Source organism: Electrophorus electricus, chromosome 13 (genome assembly GCF_013358815.1).
Source record: "Electrophorus electricus isolate fEleEle1 chromosome 13, fEleEle1.pri, whole genome shotgun sequence".
NCBI lineage: Eukaryota > Metazoa > Chordata > Actinopteri > Gymnotiformes > Gymnotidae > Electrophorus > Electrophorus electricus.
Genome location: NC_049547.1, coordinates 12,068,071 through 12,085,595, shown reverse-complemented (window position 1 = coordinate 12,085,595; position 17,525 = coordinate 12,068,071). Strand labels below are relative to the sequence as shown.

At 44.0% G+C, this 17,525-nt stretch overlaps 1 protein-coding gene across 1 annotated transcript in view; it reads right to left on the bottom strand.

The window, feature by feature from the left end:
* Nucleotides 1-1,195: 1,195 nt before the first annotated feature.
* Nucleotides 1,196-17,525, bottom strand: part of ddhd1a (DDHD domain containing 1a) — a 20,278-nt gene continuing 3,948 nt past the window's right edge. The window contains exons 3-13 of the mRNA XM_027002389.2: nt 11,310-11,438; nt 10,815-10,962; nt 8,579-8,691; nt 8,362-8,468; nt 7,829-8,088; nt 7,641-7,716; nt 7,115-7,264; nt 6,955-7,019; nt 6,629-6,801; nt 5,410-5,586; nt 1,196-5,240 (exon numbers count right to left, since the gene is read on the bottom strand). Coding sequence (XP_026858190.2) covers nt 5,056-5,240; nt 5,410-5,586; nt 6,629-6,801; nt 6,955-7,019; nt 7,115-7,264; nt 7,641-7,716; nt 7,829-8,088; nt 8,362-8,468; nt 8,579-8,691; nt 10,815-10,962; nt 11,310-11,438 — 1,583 coding nt within the window. The 3' untranslated portion in view covers nt 1,196-5,055. The remainder of the gene's footprint in view (nt 5,241-5,409; nt 5,587-6,628; nt 6,802-6,954; nt 7,020-7,114; nt 7,265-7,640; nt 7,717-7,828; nt 8,089-8,361; nt 8,469-8,578; nt 8,692-10,814; nt 10,963-11,309; nt 11,439-17,525) is intronic.

Sequence of the window (17,525 nt, the reverse complement as noted above, 5' to 3'; positions counted from 1 at the left end):
ACAAGCAACACTAATGCGAGCTCAGCAAGTGAGTTCCCCATGCTTCAGTTCATCTGCTACCCCATGAGCCTTCGCTCTCTGTCACAAGAACTCTCAGAAGGAAGTGGGTGACAGGTCTACGGCGGGTGTGCTCATCACATTCCCACATTCCCCAGAAAACACCAACACAAAAGAGCAGCAGAAGGAGGCTGATGGAAGTAGGAAGAGAATCAGAGATCTCCAACATCCTGTCTGACACAAATGGCTGCCATGCTAAGGCGTGATTTCAGACAAAAGAAGGGATATATTTATTTCACTTGACCTGTGAAAAAAGGGGTTCATGTCATTTGCAGTTCATCTGGAGAAGCAGATAAACTTTCAAAGATATGCCAGCATTCACTAATGTACACTGACCATGAATTACACTTATAATACAACTATGACTATTATTTTCTATCATTTGATTGGGATTCTGTTTGGTTTTACATACAGGTAGCATGTTAATTATGACTTTTGGAAGTTTATTGTAAGACTAACATAGCAGAGGTAGTTTTTGATTAGGAATTTAATCTGCTCTGAGTTCACAGTTTGCATGTTTGATATTAGGGACCCTACTGGACCTTTCCTGAACTTCTATATCTTTGCCAAGCATGATTATACATGTTGCATAATTCTACACAGTATAAAGTCAGTGACAAACAAGGCACTCTGCCTCACATGGCACATTTCAAGCACTAGGGAGTGTTTCATTCATTGGGTTTTATCATCATGAAAATAGCACACCATCCCTCCCTGAAGAGGCAATTGATTGAGAGACTCTACCAAATATTTTGAAAATATCTTTCACTGAAGAATTCTGCTCATCCCACACACATTTCAACATCCCTCCCTTACATTGTTAAGACTTTATTCTATTTTCAATCACCAGTGAGATATTAAAAATAGAGGTTCATGTAAAGGACAATGTTGCAGCTGTGTGCAAAGAAAAAAGAATGCTACCCCAAAACATAATGCTTTAATTAATAAACTGAAATAAATACAGTGTTACTTGGATGGCAGTCTGCTTCCATTACAGGCTTAAGTTATTGCACAACTCTCCTCTTCAACTCATTGTCTTGATTACATTTAAATAACAGTCCTTTGGGATATTTTCCATGTTTCTGGTTAATCAATAACCAGTTGTGGACAATGCTGGCTAGAATTTTACAAGACACTCTGCAGAACAGGGTATTTTTTATTATACCGCACCAGTTAGCCATGATTTTCCAATGATAAATAAAGGAAAAACAATGACACTAAGTAAAAATTCAAAGTAAAAATGAGTAAACATAATTTAAGACAACAAGATGCCCTGCTAAAGGATAAATGTTAAATAAAAAGGATCAAGTTAGCATATGGAACCTAGCATGTAACCCAGTTTTCAAGAATACCAAGAATATCTTCAAACATCACTAAACCTCAAAAAATCTCAGCATGCATCAGAACAAAGTTGCCATCTTTACTCACTGATGCGTTGCACTCGAACCAGAACCTGCTACCAGTGCCAATAACAGTTATTTGCACAAACCATTTGGCTCTGAGCTGTCTAGGCTATGGAATGAGAGATCCAGAACCATCATCATTTATGTGGAAACATTAGTACTGAATCTACAAAAATAAATAAATAAATTACAGTGTCATTGTTTTGAATTATTCCATTAGCCCATCAGTGTGAGTGGAGCATGCAGGAAGTCTGAGGCATGCTTTGAAATTACAGAAACATAGCCAAAGCAACAAATTCCCCGTAAGGCAGTCTAACTCGGACATTTGTGCACTGGCATTTAACATTTAACTGGAAAATCTAATCACAATGCAATCAACTCAGCAAAATTGTATTCTGTTTCTGTGAACATAACGGAGTCTATGAACTAGTGGAAAAACAGAGAAGCATATTTAGGGGCTCTTTAAATTGGTTTGCTGCAATTTATAGCCCTAAGGTATGTGCTGGGTCTGGTCCTTCATTAATTTCTGTCTCCTGTTGCCAACAACAAGAATAACAACAACAACAACAACAACAACAACAACAGGAGTCATAAATAGTCCTGGTCCATCCTCCAGTGCAAAAGAAAAGCCATGTCGGCCTCCTAGTAGTGGCTGCGGTCCTCAAAGGCAGTCTGGCTATTTGAAAAAATCCAAGGAGGCACACTAACTTATCTACACTTACTTACTGTATACACACACGCCTGCATCCACACATATGCACAAATATACACAATGCACACATGTGTACACAACACATGCAATGATTAGATCAAGATGGACTTTGCATGTAACAGCAATAGGTGCAACAGGGCAAGCGATCTTCAGCCATCAAAATGTGAGCAATCACATAGCTCATAATCCTCTAGAATTTCAAAACCAGCGCAGACGCTAAACAGACAAGTTGCCACCTGTGAGAAGTAGCTCCATTTCACTCACTTGCTAAAGTGAAATCACAAAGTCATTCTTTTTTCTGTGCATATCTTATATTTATCTTCTCAAAGGTGCTTTAAGACACAAGACTATGAGCGCTGAGCCTTCCTCTAGCAGGTTCACAGGCAGTGGAAACATTTGGCTAGTTGTGAAATATCACAACAATGGAGGGACATCACTATCAATCACACACATGGACAACAGTATGTGGACACGCCTCCTAATTATTGTGTTCAGGTATTTCAGCCACATATTGATAGCAAGCATATAAAACGAAGCACACTGCCATGCAACAAACACTAGCTGCAGGAGTGCAATGTCTTTAAATGTGGCATGGTCAAAGGCTGCCACTTTGGCCACATTATTTTGAGGAAAGGCATCCCCTGCTAGTGCTATTGTTTAAATGGAAGTATCCAGGTGCAAGAACAGTTCAACCTTGAAGTGTTAGAGCAGTCATCCTCATAGAGCTGGGCCACCAAGTGCTGAAGTGTGGAGCAGGTCAGCCTCGCTTATGCTCTGCTACACCACTCACCAGAGTTTCATGCTGCCTCTGGAAACATGATCGGCACCAGAACCGTGCATCAGGGGTTTCAGGAAATGGGTTTTCATGGCCAAGCAGCTGCACACAAGCCTAAGATCACAATGCACAATTCTCTAACAGGTGTTGACTGGAGAGGTTTAAAGGATGCCGCCACTGGACTTTGATCTGTGGAGTAATGAATCATGCTTCTCTAACTGGCAGTCTAATGGGTGAATTTGGTTGTTTTTTTGTTTTTTTCTGGTTGCTAGGGGAACACAACCTACAAGAATGCACACTGCCAACTGTACAGTTTAGTGGAGGAGGGACAGGGGTGTGGGGTTCCAGTGAAGCTAATGAAGCTAATGTTAATACTACAGTATGCAAAGACATCTTAGAAAATTATATGCTTCCCATATTTTGGCAACAGTTTGGAGAAAGCCCTTTGTTATTTCAGCATGAGGACCATAAAGATATGGTTTGGTGTAGAGGAACTCCAGTAGCCTGTTCATCCTAAGCCCTGACCTCAACTCCACTGAACATTTAAGATGAAATGGAACATTGAATGTGAGCCAGGCCTTCCTGTCCTAACAAATGCTGTTTTGACCGAAATTCCCACACTCACACGCCAAATCTCGTGCAAAGCTTTCCCAAAACAGTAAAGGCTTTCATAATTGCAAAAAGTAGTAGCAACTCCATATTAATGCCCATGGATTTGGAATGGGATGTCCAATAAACTCATAGGTGGTCGGGTGTCCATCCAATTTTGGCCATATACATACATGTGTGTATGTGTGTGTATCTGTAAAAAATAAACATGATGTTTATTTATACTTATATTTATAAATATATTTATATACTATGGGTTTTAGTGTAAACAAAACAGTGTCTGCTTATCACACACGAGGGGAAAGGACATTTGAAAGTACTGAAACTAAACCCAGTCATTCACTATATACACATCATCTTGCCCCAGCGATACCCGTTAGTGTCCCCGCCTGAAACACTCCTGTAGGTCTGTTTCTTCACTCGACTCTGTATTTGGCTTGAGTTAAAATCATAATGTACGATGTCCAGGGGTAAATCCATAAGAGCTACACAGTAGTTCTAGCCCCCTCTGCAATAGTGGTAATTTACCAGCACATGGTCTGACTCATCACTTAACAGACTGTAGGCAGAATGGTAGGAGTTCAAGTTTGGCTACAAAATCAGGACAGCAGCAATTTCATTTTCAACATCGATGCAAAGCATAATTATGCATGTGCCTCTGAATTTGTTTCACGACAGCACCAACTGGTTGTGAAACCAAGGGAATAGGAAAATTGCTGAATGTTATTTTATATCCTTATATAAAAAGAATTTCATGAACGTTTCACAAGGAGGTGCGTTTACATATGGCCTCAGAGTTAGTCAGCAAAGAGCAACAGCCCTCTTCAGGAATATTAAAGTAAAAATTATCATTTTAGTGTTCGTATACCTTTTTCCAAAAAAATAGCATAAAAGGCTGTGCAAAAAATACTACTTTTTGAAGATATATTAGCATTTTGATAAATAAATACATCTATTTCCCACTCTGAATGTTGCATTGAATTTTTGCTTCGTGTGCATCTTTACATGTGGATACATTTATTTCTCCTCCTTCACTGTCCATAATTTGAAGTGTTAAAATCGCTGCAGATGAGCAGGTGAGAGAAGGAGACGCAGCAGCTGGGTGCAGGCCCTCGTGCTGGACCAGGCTGGGCCACTTGCTGCGGCGTATGCTGTGGGAGCTGGACCGGGTGAGGAGAGGGCCAGGAAGGAGTGGAGGTACTTCACCCACCACTCCATGAGGGTCCATGCCCAGGCCTCAAGAGTACCCACATCAAACACTGTCAAAACCATCCAATCAGGAGGTGCAATCTAGAGAAAGACTGTTTTCCCAATGTGAAGTGCTGGTTAGTGCTTAGTGGGAATGGTTGCTATACAAGCAAAAGGTGACATGGCAATCAGTCTTTGTATGACAAAGAAACAGTTGCATCAGAGGCAAAGTGAGAGTAGGAGTGTGCTCCAGCACAGTTGTATCTCTGGGTGGACGGACACAGCTGTTCACATGGGGACACATCCATGTTTCACTCCGGGTCCAGGTGGTCCTGGGCCATCTGAGCGTCGCTCTGGGGTTTGTATATGAAGGTGAGCAGGAAGAGGGCCACGTCGTGGGAGGTCCAGTAGGCGGTGTGCGAGGTTACCGCCGACCAGTAGCGGCTTTCCACCAGGCCCTCCCGCAGCTCAAAGTCTATGCGGTGCTCCAGCTCCACTGCAACGACAGAAAAATGGCCCGTTACTGCCGCACCACCCCAGCAGGGTGGCCTTCAAGGCAAGACGTCCTTAATCAGCTTGATCTAATGCGCGAGTGCCACGGCGGCAGACAAACTGCGTGTCAGTGAGGAGATGCGGTAAGCTAGCATGTGTGCGCGTGCACAGACCTGCAGTGTCCATGACTGCTGAGGTGGAGTGGGACATCGTGGACAGGCCATACGCCGACTGGCTCTTCTCGTCGCTCTCCACCGTCGCCACGGAGTCCACTCCTGATGGCTGGCTGCTGGAGCGCGAGAATCGGGAAAACAGAATTCCTCCGATGCCTTTCCCGATGCTGGCCGCTCCTGCATGCACACCAAAGCCCACAAACAAACCACAATAGTGCTCAAGACTATATAATATAATATTTTCTCACATCTTCATACAGTACATACTTGTACTGAACAAAACAATATATGTACATGTTTTTATTCTAACAATATCATGTAGCACTGCAATATTAGGCTCTTGGTATTATTGCATGACATGGAGAGAATATGGTAGGTCATGTTCCTGTTTTCCTGTTTCCATTTGCTAATGCCACTTTAAAGCTGACACAGGCGATCTACTTTAGGAACACTGTGATTGAACTATACTTACACCCTGAAAACTTGTTCTTGTTCTGAGGCAAAAATGTGTCTAGGTGACTGTGATCTAGGCCTATGTGATCAGCAGCTAAAAATTCCAATCTAGTCAAACTATATTGCCCAATCAAGAGGGAGGAAGGATTTGGAGAGAACTTCTGACTTTCCAAAACTGTAAAATCAATCTTTTACTTTGGCATTATGAAAAGAAAATAGGACATTTTATATACAAATAGGTAAATAAGTAATTTTCCAGCATTTACCACAAGATGGCTCTGTTTTTATTTGTCTGGTTCCACTGTAGCTCTGACTTTACGGAAGACAAATAAACCAATGTTCCAACATTCACCACAAGATGGCAGCATAATAAACACTGACTCACAAAAACAGGAAGAAATATCATTACATAAAAATAGCGATTAGATCTAATCCTAAAGGTTTTCCTGTCAGTAGAGAGAGTTTGAAAGAGGATATTCATGTTATAAATTACTGATGCTGCACTTGCTGACGCCCACACCATTGCAGATATCAGTTTCAAGACAACTATGTAGCTATGTATAGTACACACATTTTAGATACATTTACAGACTCTAAGGACGTATTGGTCAATATCCAGATAGCTTCAGACCTGGTTAATACAGTTAGAGAAATTAGGACCAAAAAACACCATCACATCAAACAGGTGGCTCCAGTTCAGTGACTCCAGCAATGAGTCACTGTTTAATGGTATGTGTGTGTTGAACAGAAGGAGCTGTGGTCATACCCATTAAGCTGGCTTTGCCCAGGTTGGTGATGGACTCCCCGTAGTGCCTCCGTGCCATGACAGGCGAGGTGCTGGGGCTGGGCTGACTCTCAGTGTCCGACGTGGGGTCCTTCACCGGATTCAGTAACGTAGGTCTCGTCTCATCATACGGAGTGGGATTGGTGGTGTTACACCTAGAGACACGATTCAGAAATATCTGAGTCCTTCTGAATCCATCCTGAGATACTTTTTCTTCTACCTAACAAAGTCTGGAAAATAAACAAGAAGCTGAAATACAATTCAAACTAAGCCTCTTTGATCACGCTCTGCAAACTGACAGGACTCACCAGTGTATCTGGACAGGGGAAATATTGCTGTAGTGCTTCAGGACAAGAGGCTCCAGTCGATAGGCCTACCAGGAAAGGACCAGATAAATATAAACATGCACCAGCGTCCCTCACCAAGCCAAACGACCACCGTGACCGCAGATCAGGACGTCTCTCTCACCACTGGGTCTGTGGGGTGGAAGATGTTAAAAAGGCGCTGGCAGATGGATTTGGGCATGATGTGGTCCTGGTGTCCAGTATTACCCGGCCGGATGCCTCTTAAGGCCAGGAAGACAGCCAGAGGAGAGCCCATGCAGAAGTAGTTCTCGACCTGCAGGATGAAGATGGAGCAGTACTGTATGCTCAGCAGTGAACTCCAATTAAAGCTTTGGAGTTGGAGAATGTTTTGTTTATTTTACTGTCTAGTTTTGGAGCCACCACCCCTGCTTGCACTGACTAACACTGCACTGGGAAAGAAACTATTTATATAGCTTTTGCAAATACTGGTAATCACACAAAACCTATAGTCCCACCTAAGACGTAGCAATTAAATATCTTATCTGCTTATTTCACTCTTACAGAGATGGGCTGGTAGGTTAAACTCTGAGGTCAGACATATTTTAGCTTGTGGATATGGTCACAGGCACTAGAGGTCTGGAGGTCTGCTTTCATTTCACTGTGCAAACACGGCTTAAGTCATAACGCACCTTAAACTTCAGTGGAGGAAAGGCTAAAGTTCTGGAGGCCTCCAGCCCCTGAAGCTGATCCTCCAGCTCTCGCAACCTGACACACACACAGTAAACATTTATTTTACAGATCTGAAGCAGCAAGAGAGCAGGAAGCACACACGCAACGCAGGCCGTGGAGGCACCAGCGGGCTCAGCCATGCCAGCACCTGTGTCGGGTGAGCAGCACTTGCTCCAGCAGGTGGCGCTCTTCGTAGCTCATCCAGCGCAGCACCTCCTCGTCAGCCTCCTGCTGCTCCTGCAGGCGGAATCGCATGGGGTCCCAGCCCGTCATGATGTCGTAGGCGATCACACAGCCCAGCGAGTGCGAGATGATGGACACTTTGCCTCCCATCTCCTCAAACTCGGGGTTGCGTGAGCAGAACAGCGAGTAGAGTCTATTTAGCTCCTGGGTTAAGCCTTTAGTGATCTACACAGGAACACAGGATGTGAGCTTGAGGTTAGGATTGTGGGTCTTGTAAGTACACTGGTTAAAGTGCCTCATCACATTTCACTGCTTCCAAATGTGACCAACATTTATCTGACATTGGCATGGAACATCAACATTTATTTGAGATACTGTACTGCTTCAGTACAGATATTTAAAGGTTAAAATGCAAGCAACCATAAAGAAGTAATATACATGGAGTGTTGAGCTGTATTTGTATTGTTTGGGAACTTGTGGTGGGGCAGTGGGATTCACCTCATCTCTGTACAGAGGGCTGGTGTAGTACATGATGTCCATGGCACTGCTGTTCAGTAGATCTCTTAAACCTCGCACCTTATCAGGGGTGATGGAGTCGACCGTGTCTGCAGGAACAGCAGCAGCATGTCATTAGCGCTCTACACACACACACACACACACACACACATACACACACACACTCACTCAGGCTGCAGGTGGAGCAGCAGACCAGTACCTCCGTCCAGGGTCAGCTTAGAGCGCCACTCCACTGGCAGGAACTCCACATGCTCCTCTGAATGCTCCGCCGCAAAGTGTTTCTCCTCCATCTTCCTCACAGCTTCTCGCAGCCTGAACACACACAGGAAGACATGCAAACACGTGCACATGCGCGCGCACACACACGCACACCAGCTGATGTGAGCCAGTTAAAAAGTACACACACTGACAAACTGATGTTGAAAAAGCAATAAGTGTCATTGGCCTTTAGGTGAACAGTGATGCATCTAAGACGCACACGTACACACACGCACACAAATGGCTGATGTGGCTGTGCCATACACAGGCTGGCCAATAGCAACACTGTCTCTGGTAATCCTTGCTAACGGCTTACACTAATCACTGTGTTAAGGCATTCAGAAGGAATTACAGTACGATTCTGGTGAATTAAGCTTCATACTCTGATTGTGCCGCCACCTGCATCTGTGTTTGCACAGCGCCGTTTACTGAAAATAACTATGAATGTAATTGACATTTTAATAAAGACATTCTGACACAACCAACACCCTGTTGGGCAGTTCCAAGAAAGACTGCACAGCCACTATTGACTCAGGCCTAGAGGACTAGCGGGGGAAGACCCAGAGGAGGTGTCGCCTGCAGAGAGCTTCTGCTACTGGGCTTGAGTATAAATTACAGCATACACAGTCATGTCCTGGGGCCGACAGGAAAGGAAAGAGACGAAGAGGACAGGAGACACAGGACTAATACTGGCTGCTGTTTGCAGAAGAGTGAGTAATCCCACCGGATTAAGCCTTAGATTGCTCTACTTTACCATCTTAACACCCTAAGAGCCAAGCAGAGGGCAGATACCAAAATGCACTAACTAGCAAATGTCATTCTATGGCTAGCTCCAAGAGAGGCTGGCAGAAGAGTGGCCAGCATATTGGACAATGACCTACGAGGCACCCGTAGCTACACTAGACCTACGATAGCAGCAGAATGTGGCAGAGCAAGTTTTGTTCACCCATTGACGTAACACATGAAAACCGGCTCGGTGGTGTCCAGGGTGGATCTTTATCCAGGCATTCAGTTTCTTTTAAATTACATTCCAACTCACATGGTCCTCATTGCTTTCTCTATTTTCTATACGGTGCCTATTGAGCCTGACTTAAACGGCGTAGCTGAATGCATCTAAGAAAACAAGTCTCTTCGTGTTCTGTGACAATGGCAAAGCACATATCCCAGAGGAAAGGGCCATTATCATGCGCTGCCAAGAACAATAGGCACTCCCTGCGGTAAACAAACCAATTCTTTATCCTCAATTGAAAAGGCTTCATTTGAAAAGGTCGGCTGCAGGGCTGCAGCGAAGCTAGTGAAGTTAGTGGACCCAAGCAGCAGGGGCCACAAAGCAGGTCTCGGGGAGCATATGAGCGGCCATGCAGAGAGAAACTTTTCCAGTGGCTCCACCCAAACCCCAACCACCTCAGGGTTTGGTGTTAACGAGTCAAAAGCATGAAGCCATGAGGTGGTGACAGAAGATTACAACTTCTTACAGCACTGAAATATGGCCTGTGTGACTTGTGCATTCCAGACAAGGGACTCAGATTGAGCATCCCGAAAGCAAGCAAGGCAGGCATGTATTTAGATGAGTGTGCCTGTGCTCATGGCTGCGTCCTACTCTTCGGAGAAAACTTCACAGATGTGCATTATGGGAACAGTCTGGCTGTACACAAACACATTACACAACTGCACCCCTACCGCCCCCCACCCCCACCCCGCACTTTCTCCAGCTAAAACCCTGCGATACTGGTCGCGCCTACTTATAACACAAGACTTGACAGGCAAGGCGATACTGACTCATGAGTTAAATGGCTCACATGGTAATATTTAATGCCAATTTAGCTCCTATAGAGTGTGTAAATAATTAACTAGATAAAACTGTGGCTGTGTAGTTGGCATTGATTTAACAGAAACACCCAGACAATACTGCAATAGTAACAACCCTGATGTTGTATGAGTAAAGAAATGGCCTATCTGGAGCATCAGTCCACCTGACAAAGACGGGATATATGATTTTTAGAGCAGAGTCTGATCTTGGTCCAAACTGGTAGGAAGCTCCTGCCTGCACTTACTGTAGCTCCGTACCTGTCTGACATCATTTCTGTGGGCTCGTAAGAGGATATTTCAAGTGCAAAAATAATGTTGTATAAACACAAGTCTACACATGTCTCCCCAGCTGAGTCATGACTACTTACATGCCCGTGTTCTTGATGATGCGGTCTTTGTCCATCTTCTGTCCTATGCCGTGCACCACAAAGACGATGTGGGTGGTGTGCGGAGGCTTATCCTCCAGGGACGCCTCCTCCACGTAGCCCCGGTGGAGCCTGGTGCCACTGCTGGACGCTGCAGCCCACACCGCGTGGGGGAAGACAACCATCACCATTTGACTTTTGCTTTGTGCAGTGCAATGCCCCCTCATGTGTCTAGAGTGGCCTAAACCCTATGACTTTCAGCATCTACGTTCTGTTCTCACTGAAGGTTTGCACTGGATGGGGTGAGAAATGTTGGATTCTGGGTCATAACTACTTTATCTGAAGTTACAACAATCTAGGTAAAGGATCTGGCTGTCATCTAGGGACTGGGGTGTGTGTGTGTGTGTGTGTGTGTGTGTGTGTGTGTGTGTGCTAACGGTGCAGAGTGCCGGGCAGTAGGGGGCAGCAGGGGTCAAACTCAGCTGGGTAGGAACTGACCTTTGGAGAAGCCCAGCTTCTGGGTGACAGTGCGGGCGATCTTGGAGGTGGTGGCATCGCTGTAGAGGTAGACCTCGTCCACGCTGTGCCAGTCGACGTGGCTCCGACTCAACTTCAGGCTGTGGATGGCTGATGCATGGCATGCAGGGGGAGGGAGAGCACGACAGGTGGACAGTGACAAAGAGAAACATAAAGAAAGACGATTCTCTAAATTCATATAGCACGCGTAGATGTAATTATATAGGTTCAACAGCACAAGAAAGTCAGGGCACTGGAACAGAATTAGTTCTGACCAATTCTGCTCCATGCCTTGATATTTCAGTTCATACTTGCACAGCACAGAAAATATGCACTCCCTGCATCCCGTTACTTAAGAGCAGCAAAGTGTTTGGTTATCTGAGCTCTGCATGGACAAGCAGTTACTGAAAAGTAAACTTCTATAGTGAGCAGTGTTAGCTAGCAAGGTAACATTTAGCAGATACGACAAATTAAATCTCTTTTAAGAAATTTGTTAAAGAGAATGATGAAAATGAAAGAATTCATTCTCTTTTATATCAGTTTGGTAGAAGAGATTCAGCAAATACTTGTGCAGTTGGAGGCCATAATACACATCCATGTTTGATTCATTGTCTAGAATAAAAAGGAAACCTGGAGCTTTTTATTGGATGGGCTTTATTCAGCTAGTCAGTCAAACACAGCTCTCAAGAATGAGAGCTGACTCCATAACAGTGGTTCGTGAATTCAGGTGATATTGTATTGCCTGGAATTGGAGGCTACCGGAACCCTGACTGGGGTCGAATGTCAGCTGTAGTGTGTCAGCATGCAGGTACAGAGCATGTAGGAACTGAAACACACTCACAAGAGGGAAGGAAAAAGCAGTCTCCCGTTCTTTCTCAGAAAAACCACATGAGACATGACTGATGAATGACACTGGATATGTGAATCACATGACTGCAACTTTGCAGAAGTGTGAAGGTGACTCCAGGCCCTCATCTTACCGCCACAGTAAGAACAGGCACTGTTCTTTCCATTGGCCAATGGGAAATGAACTGTCGAGCACTGAGCAAAGACACAATGAGGACAGATGTAAGTGTAAGTGTCCACTTGAGTACACTATTCTCACCACACTAGAGATTGAAATGAACCTTAAGAAATCAAATCAATCAATCTGATACATAAACATCTATGACCCATCCTCTGTAAATATATATTTACACTGGGTATAAACAACTGCATTGGGCTACTAAGAAGCCTTATATTTATACAGCCTATATTTGTGTTCTAATGTATTTGTAAGTCAGCATTTTTAATGAACGTGTTGTTCTAGTTGCATTCTTTCTCACAGGTGAGTCAAGAAGGAGAATGCCAAGATTGTGTGTGTATGTGTGCGTGCGTGTGCGTGTGTGTGTGTGTGTGTGTGTGTGCGTGTGTATGTGTGCGTGTGTATGTGTGTGCGCGCGCGCGCGTGTGTGTGATGTTCTATTTAGGGCTGTACTCTCAGTGTTGCTCTCCCTAACTCACTGCCTTGCAGGAGAAAGGTGAGTCTAGCGAAGGCTGCGGGCCACTCAGCACGAGAGCCCGGCCTGTGCCAGGTGTCTCTGACTGACTCCAGCTGCCTTCTGTGCCAGGCCGGATTCTAGCTGCTTTGCACCACTCCCGCCCATCAGCGCCAGCAGCCCATTCCACCAACCTTGGTTTAGCTTTTTTAATTTGTGTCGATAGGAAAGAGATTTTAAATTATCTTCAGTTCCACATATCGTCTGGCATTCCTGATTACAATCAGTGAATGATCACATGTTTATCACCTTCACAACCACAGAATCCACAGAAGTCACGCTTCACAACTATCTACAAATTCACTAAAGATTTCCATGTGTGTCAAAGCAAAGAGGAGACATACAGGAGACTGAAGGAAAACACCTCACCACACATTTTAGAAATATCTGTAAAACAGGATGTTCTGGAGATATTGGTGAATCTTATACTGCTGAGTGTCCATTAGCTGCCTCAGTATGGATTACAGATGTATGTAACAATACATACACATATGAATGGAGAACCAATCCCATTTTACAGCACAATAGGAGGACACACCAAGGTCAAACATGTGACTGGTAATCTGAGACATCTTCAGGATCTTCAAAACATACTTTAAATAAATCTGCTTTACCAGGTACATGAATATGTTCAGGTGTTGTGATCTCCTGGAATCTTAAACGCATTTTTGACTCCAGGCAGTGAGTAGAAGCTAGTCTAGTCCATGAGGAAGGAGCCAAAAGTACACAGGAGGTGCAGAAGTGAACCAGAGAGGCCAGAGATTTAGCAGGGACCTCCCCACGATGACCGTCCAGATGAGGGAAGGAGAGGTCTCGCTTTGATCCTGATGAGAGTATTACCTCTCTAAAACAGGACAACGCTCCTCTGCACCAATCAGCACTGCCAGGCAGATGAGAACAGGCTACTGTCGAATCTTCCAAGCTCTGCTGGGTTCTTGGTTTACTTGGGAAATTTACTTCAATGGGGCATGTAAACGAATCTTAGCTGTTTAATTTAAGACAAAGTCCCAGCCCACAGAGAGCTTAAAGTAAGGATTATGTTGCTGCTTCTGGTAGGAGGGAGTCATTACCGTCAGAATAAATTCTATGAATGGTATACACCTCCCTTATCCCAGTGGGCACAAAATGGCCATTATGGTGCAGAGGGGCAGAGTACAGATGAAATGAGGTAGGCTGAGAGGCCCTAATGGTGCTTCTCTTCACTTCTATAATCAGCACTTTGTGCTGTGGGTGGACACTACATTCATTCATGAGGCCAATCATACCATTTAACCTGGTGCCAACATGTTTGGCTCCTAGTTTAGGAAGCAAAGATCTCAATTATGATATGATGTGTGCAGAGCATGAGGGCCTCCTCATCAACCCAAGAAAATAGCCAGCACATACAGTGGCAAGCTGCTATCACCTAGGCTCACTAAGCCTACTGCAATAAAAATGCCTTGGCATTAGGTCCACAACTAGGCCAAATGCTTAGAAGAAATACAAAGCCAGATCTAAAAGAAATCATTAGTATATTTACCTGTTTACCCCAATCTTTAGGATTAGAAATTGTGCTTAGAAGTCAGGGCCAGAAACTGTGAGAATGGACATGGAGTCCTGTTTGTCCTTGTGCTTGGCCCTGGCCAGTTAACATGGGATCTCTAAGCACTAGGACTTGTTCTAGTGGAAAATGAGTTTACCTAGGGATTGTTCTAGCTCTAGCAGAGCTCACCTAAAGAGCGAAGAAGAAAGGCCAATCACAAGGTAAGATCCAAGGGGTCATGAGCAGAGACACTGGGATTACCTTGGCAACGCTTTCGCTTTTTAGCACTCCTCTGATATCCAGTCCATTTGAACAGAGAGGGGAGGTAGAAAGGATGGAAGTGGGAGAGAGCTAACAAGCCAAAAACAGTAAGTAGTCATGGCAGTCACAAGCGTCACCTCTGTAACATACTTCTGTGATATACTCTATAATATACTTCCTGAGTCCTGATAGGTCTCTGTAGCCTTTATAAAAACCAGGGCTACATTAAACTCAAATCTAAGAAGCAGCATGATAGCTAGATTTATTGCAGATGCGTTCCCAAAGGAATCTCTCTCTCTTAGGGTGATATTAGTGATATATGAACACTACATCCTTATTGTTGTGCATAAATTACATTTGAAATATAGGTTACTCCACTATGAGTTTAGTATATGGTAATCATGGAGCATGCATCAGGATGGTGTCCCAGGGAAATGAAACACATTAAATGTGGTCTCAGAGACCTTTCACATGCAAACCTTTCAGGGGACAGCTACCTCTTATTGCACACCTGCCCTCAAAATAGGACAAATCTTTCATGTTTGCTGTTCTTCTTATGTCAAGATGATTATTAATGATCATTAAGACAGTATTGTGACAAAACACAGTATTCAAAACCCTATGAAAAAGACAGTTGTGTAATAGATGTTTACATTTAAATACTTCATGAATTTACTGTTTAATATTTCATAAATAAAAAGAAAATGCTGTTACATCCTAATGCATTTCAGGTGTTCCTACATTGTTAAGCAGATTCAATGCACTGCTGATTCAAAATGAAGGCTATATTTGCGTTTTCTGGTGATGGCTTTAAGAGAGCAATTGCTGTGTAGTTTTTACATCACATCTTCTCTCTATCTCACACACACACACACACACACACACACACACACACACACAAACACACACACACACAAACACACAAACCCCCATCCCCCTCTCTTTCAGGCTTATACGACAGTTCTTACAGCTCCCATATAACAATACAGACCAGAAACATTCATCAGCCTTTGATATGTAATAATCATAATCTGTATCCTGACACTGAATAGAGGGCGAGTGAGGGGAGCAAAGCCCTGGGAGGCCCCATCACCAGTAACCCGGCTTCCAGCAACGGGCCATTAACCACTATTCGCCACTATGGTGCGTTAGCTGCTGTGCTGTAGTGCGTTAGCATTATTAACTAATAATTTGATGATAATATTTAACTAATAAATGTTTCAACAGCTTAATCTAAACGGACACCAAGCACAAATGCTGTCGATGTGTTGATGTCAGTAATCCGCCTCACACTAGCAGATGGCACCCTCTCAGTTATTCTGAGAGGCATCTGACCACGCCCTAAAACTACATCTTTGACGGGCTGCTATTATTGTCCATTAGCGCTAGGCCTTAAAGAAACCAACAGGCTTGCAAATCACATCAGTGCTACACTCAGCAGAGAAGAGAAGCATGGCAGAGCTGCTGAGAACACAAGACTGGGTGTGGGGCAGGATGGGGACAGGGCTTCAGCACCGGAGGAGAACAGCTCTGGGCACCTCAGCTACCTATCAGGCACATCCAGCATCACAACCACATTACTCAAGAACACACACACTTTGTTTGGCTAAGATTACTACAGCAAAAGACAAACAAACAAACAAAAACAAACAAACAAACAAAAGCTGAATTTACAGAATAAAACACAATTGTCTTTCGTATGGCTGTATATGATTCATTAGCATTTATTTAAAAATAGACCAGCAATAAATTTCCTTTCTCAAAGTATGAGGTTCAAAAAACACATTGTGGCTGTTTTAAAAGTTTCCTCTTAATTTTCTACTTACTAAAGGTTTATTTGATTTTACTTCCTATTAGTCGAGATCTAAATCAATTGTAAATACCAACAAATGTGTCATGAAATGACAGCCTATACGTTTATTTGCTGCCCTGCTAAATACACCGTGTTGCTAAATAAGAAAGAATGTGGTGCTCATCCATGCAAATAAGGCACATGCCCATAGACGCAGTGCCTGGTCAGCTGTGGACAGCATACTGTAAACCCATGACATCACAGAGGCACCGCGACACGCTCTGCTGCTACGGGTCACCAGCTAGCAAACCTGCACATAGGCCACTTCTGTTTAACCCATGTACACCATATAGGAAAACAGCCTGTTTTGCTGCATCTAGGCTACAATTAGATGAAAAGAGCTACATGGAATATTTCTTGCCTCCTAGCTATAGAGCTGCAGAAGCAGTATTATTACAGATCAGATTAGGAATGCTAATTCCTAATGCAAATTAGGAATGATTAGGAATGCTGCCCATCATGCCTGCCTCTCTGGGTCTATGGTGATACTGAAGACCGTTATGACTTTAATTTCATAAGTAACAGAAGCATCTGACTGACATCAGTTGCTCAGGAGCAAAAAGGCCTGCCGCACGGTCTTTCAACAACTTCTCTTTTAGGAACTTCTCTTTTGCTCAGGCTGCCACATCATCATTTCTGGAAGTTCCCAACTGAAGCTTTGAACCAGTAAACTCAAACAAAAGGCCCTCTCTGCTCAACTGAGTTCCAGGACAAATCTACATGACCTCACAACACATGACCAAATTCTTTCACATAAACCATTTGAGTGCATGACACCTGATATGTCACCAAAAGTTTGTATTTAGCTCTGTGGTTAACCCCAATGATTTCCATAAGCTCATGTTCCAGGCAGGCTGGATGCTCTTGGAGTCTGGCCGGGCGGAATGGAGAAAGGCCACTGTAGCGCACTGTTTGGGGCAGGGCCAAACACCGGGCCAGCCTCAGCCTGAGAGACAGTGAAAAACGAGCCGACGCAGCAACCACAAGAGGGCCCGAGAGGGCCCGTCAGCCTACTAACTGACCCC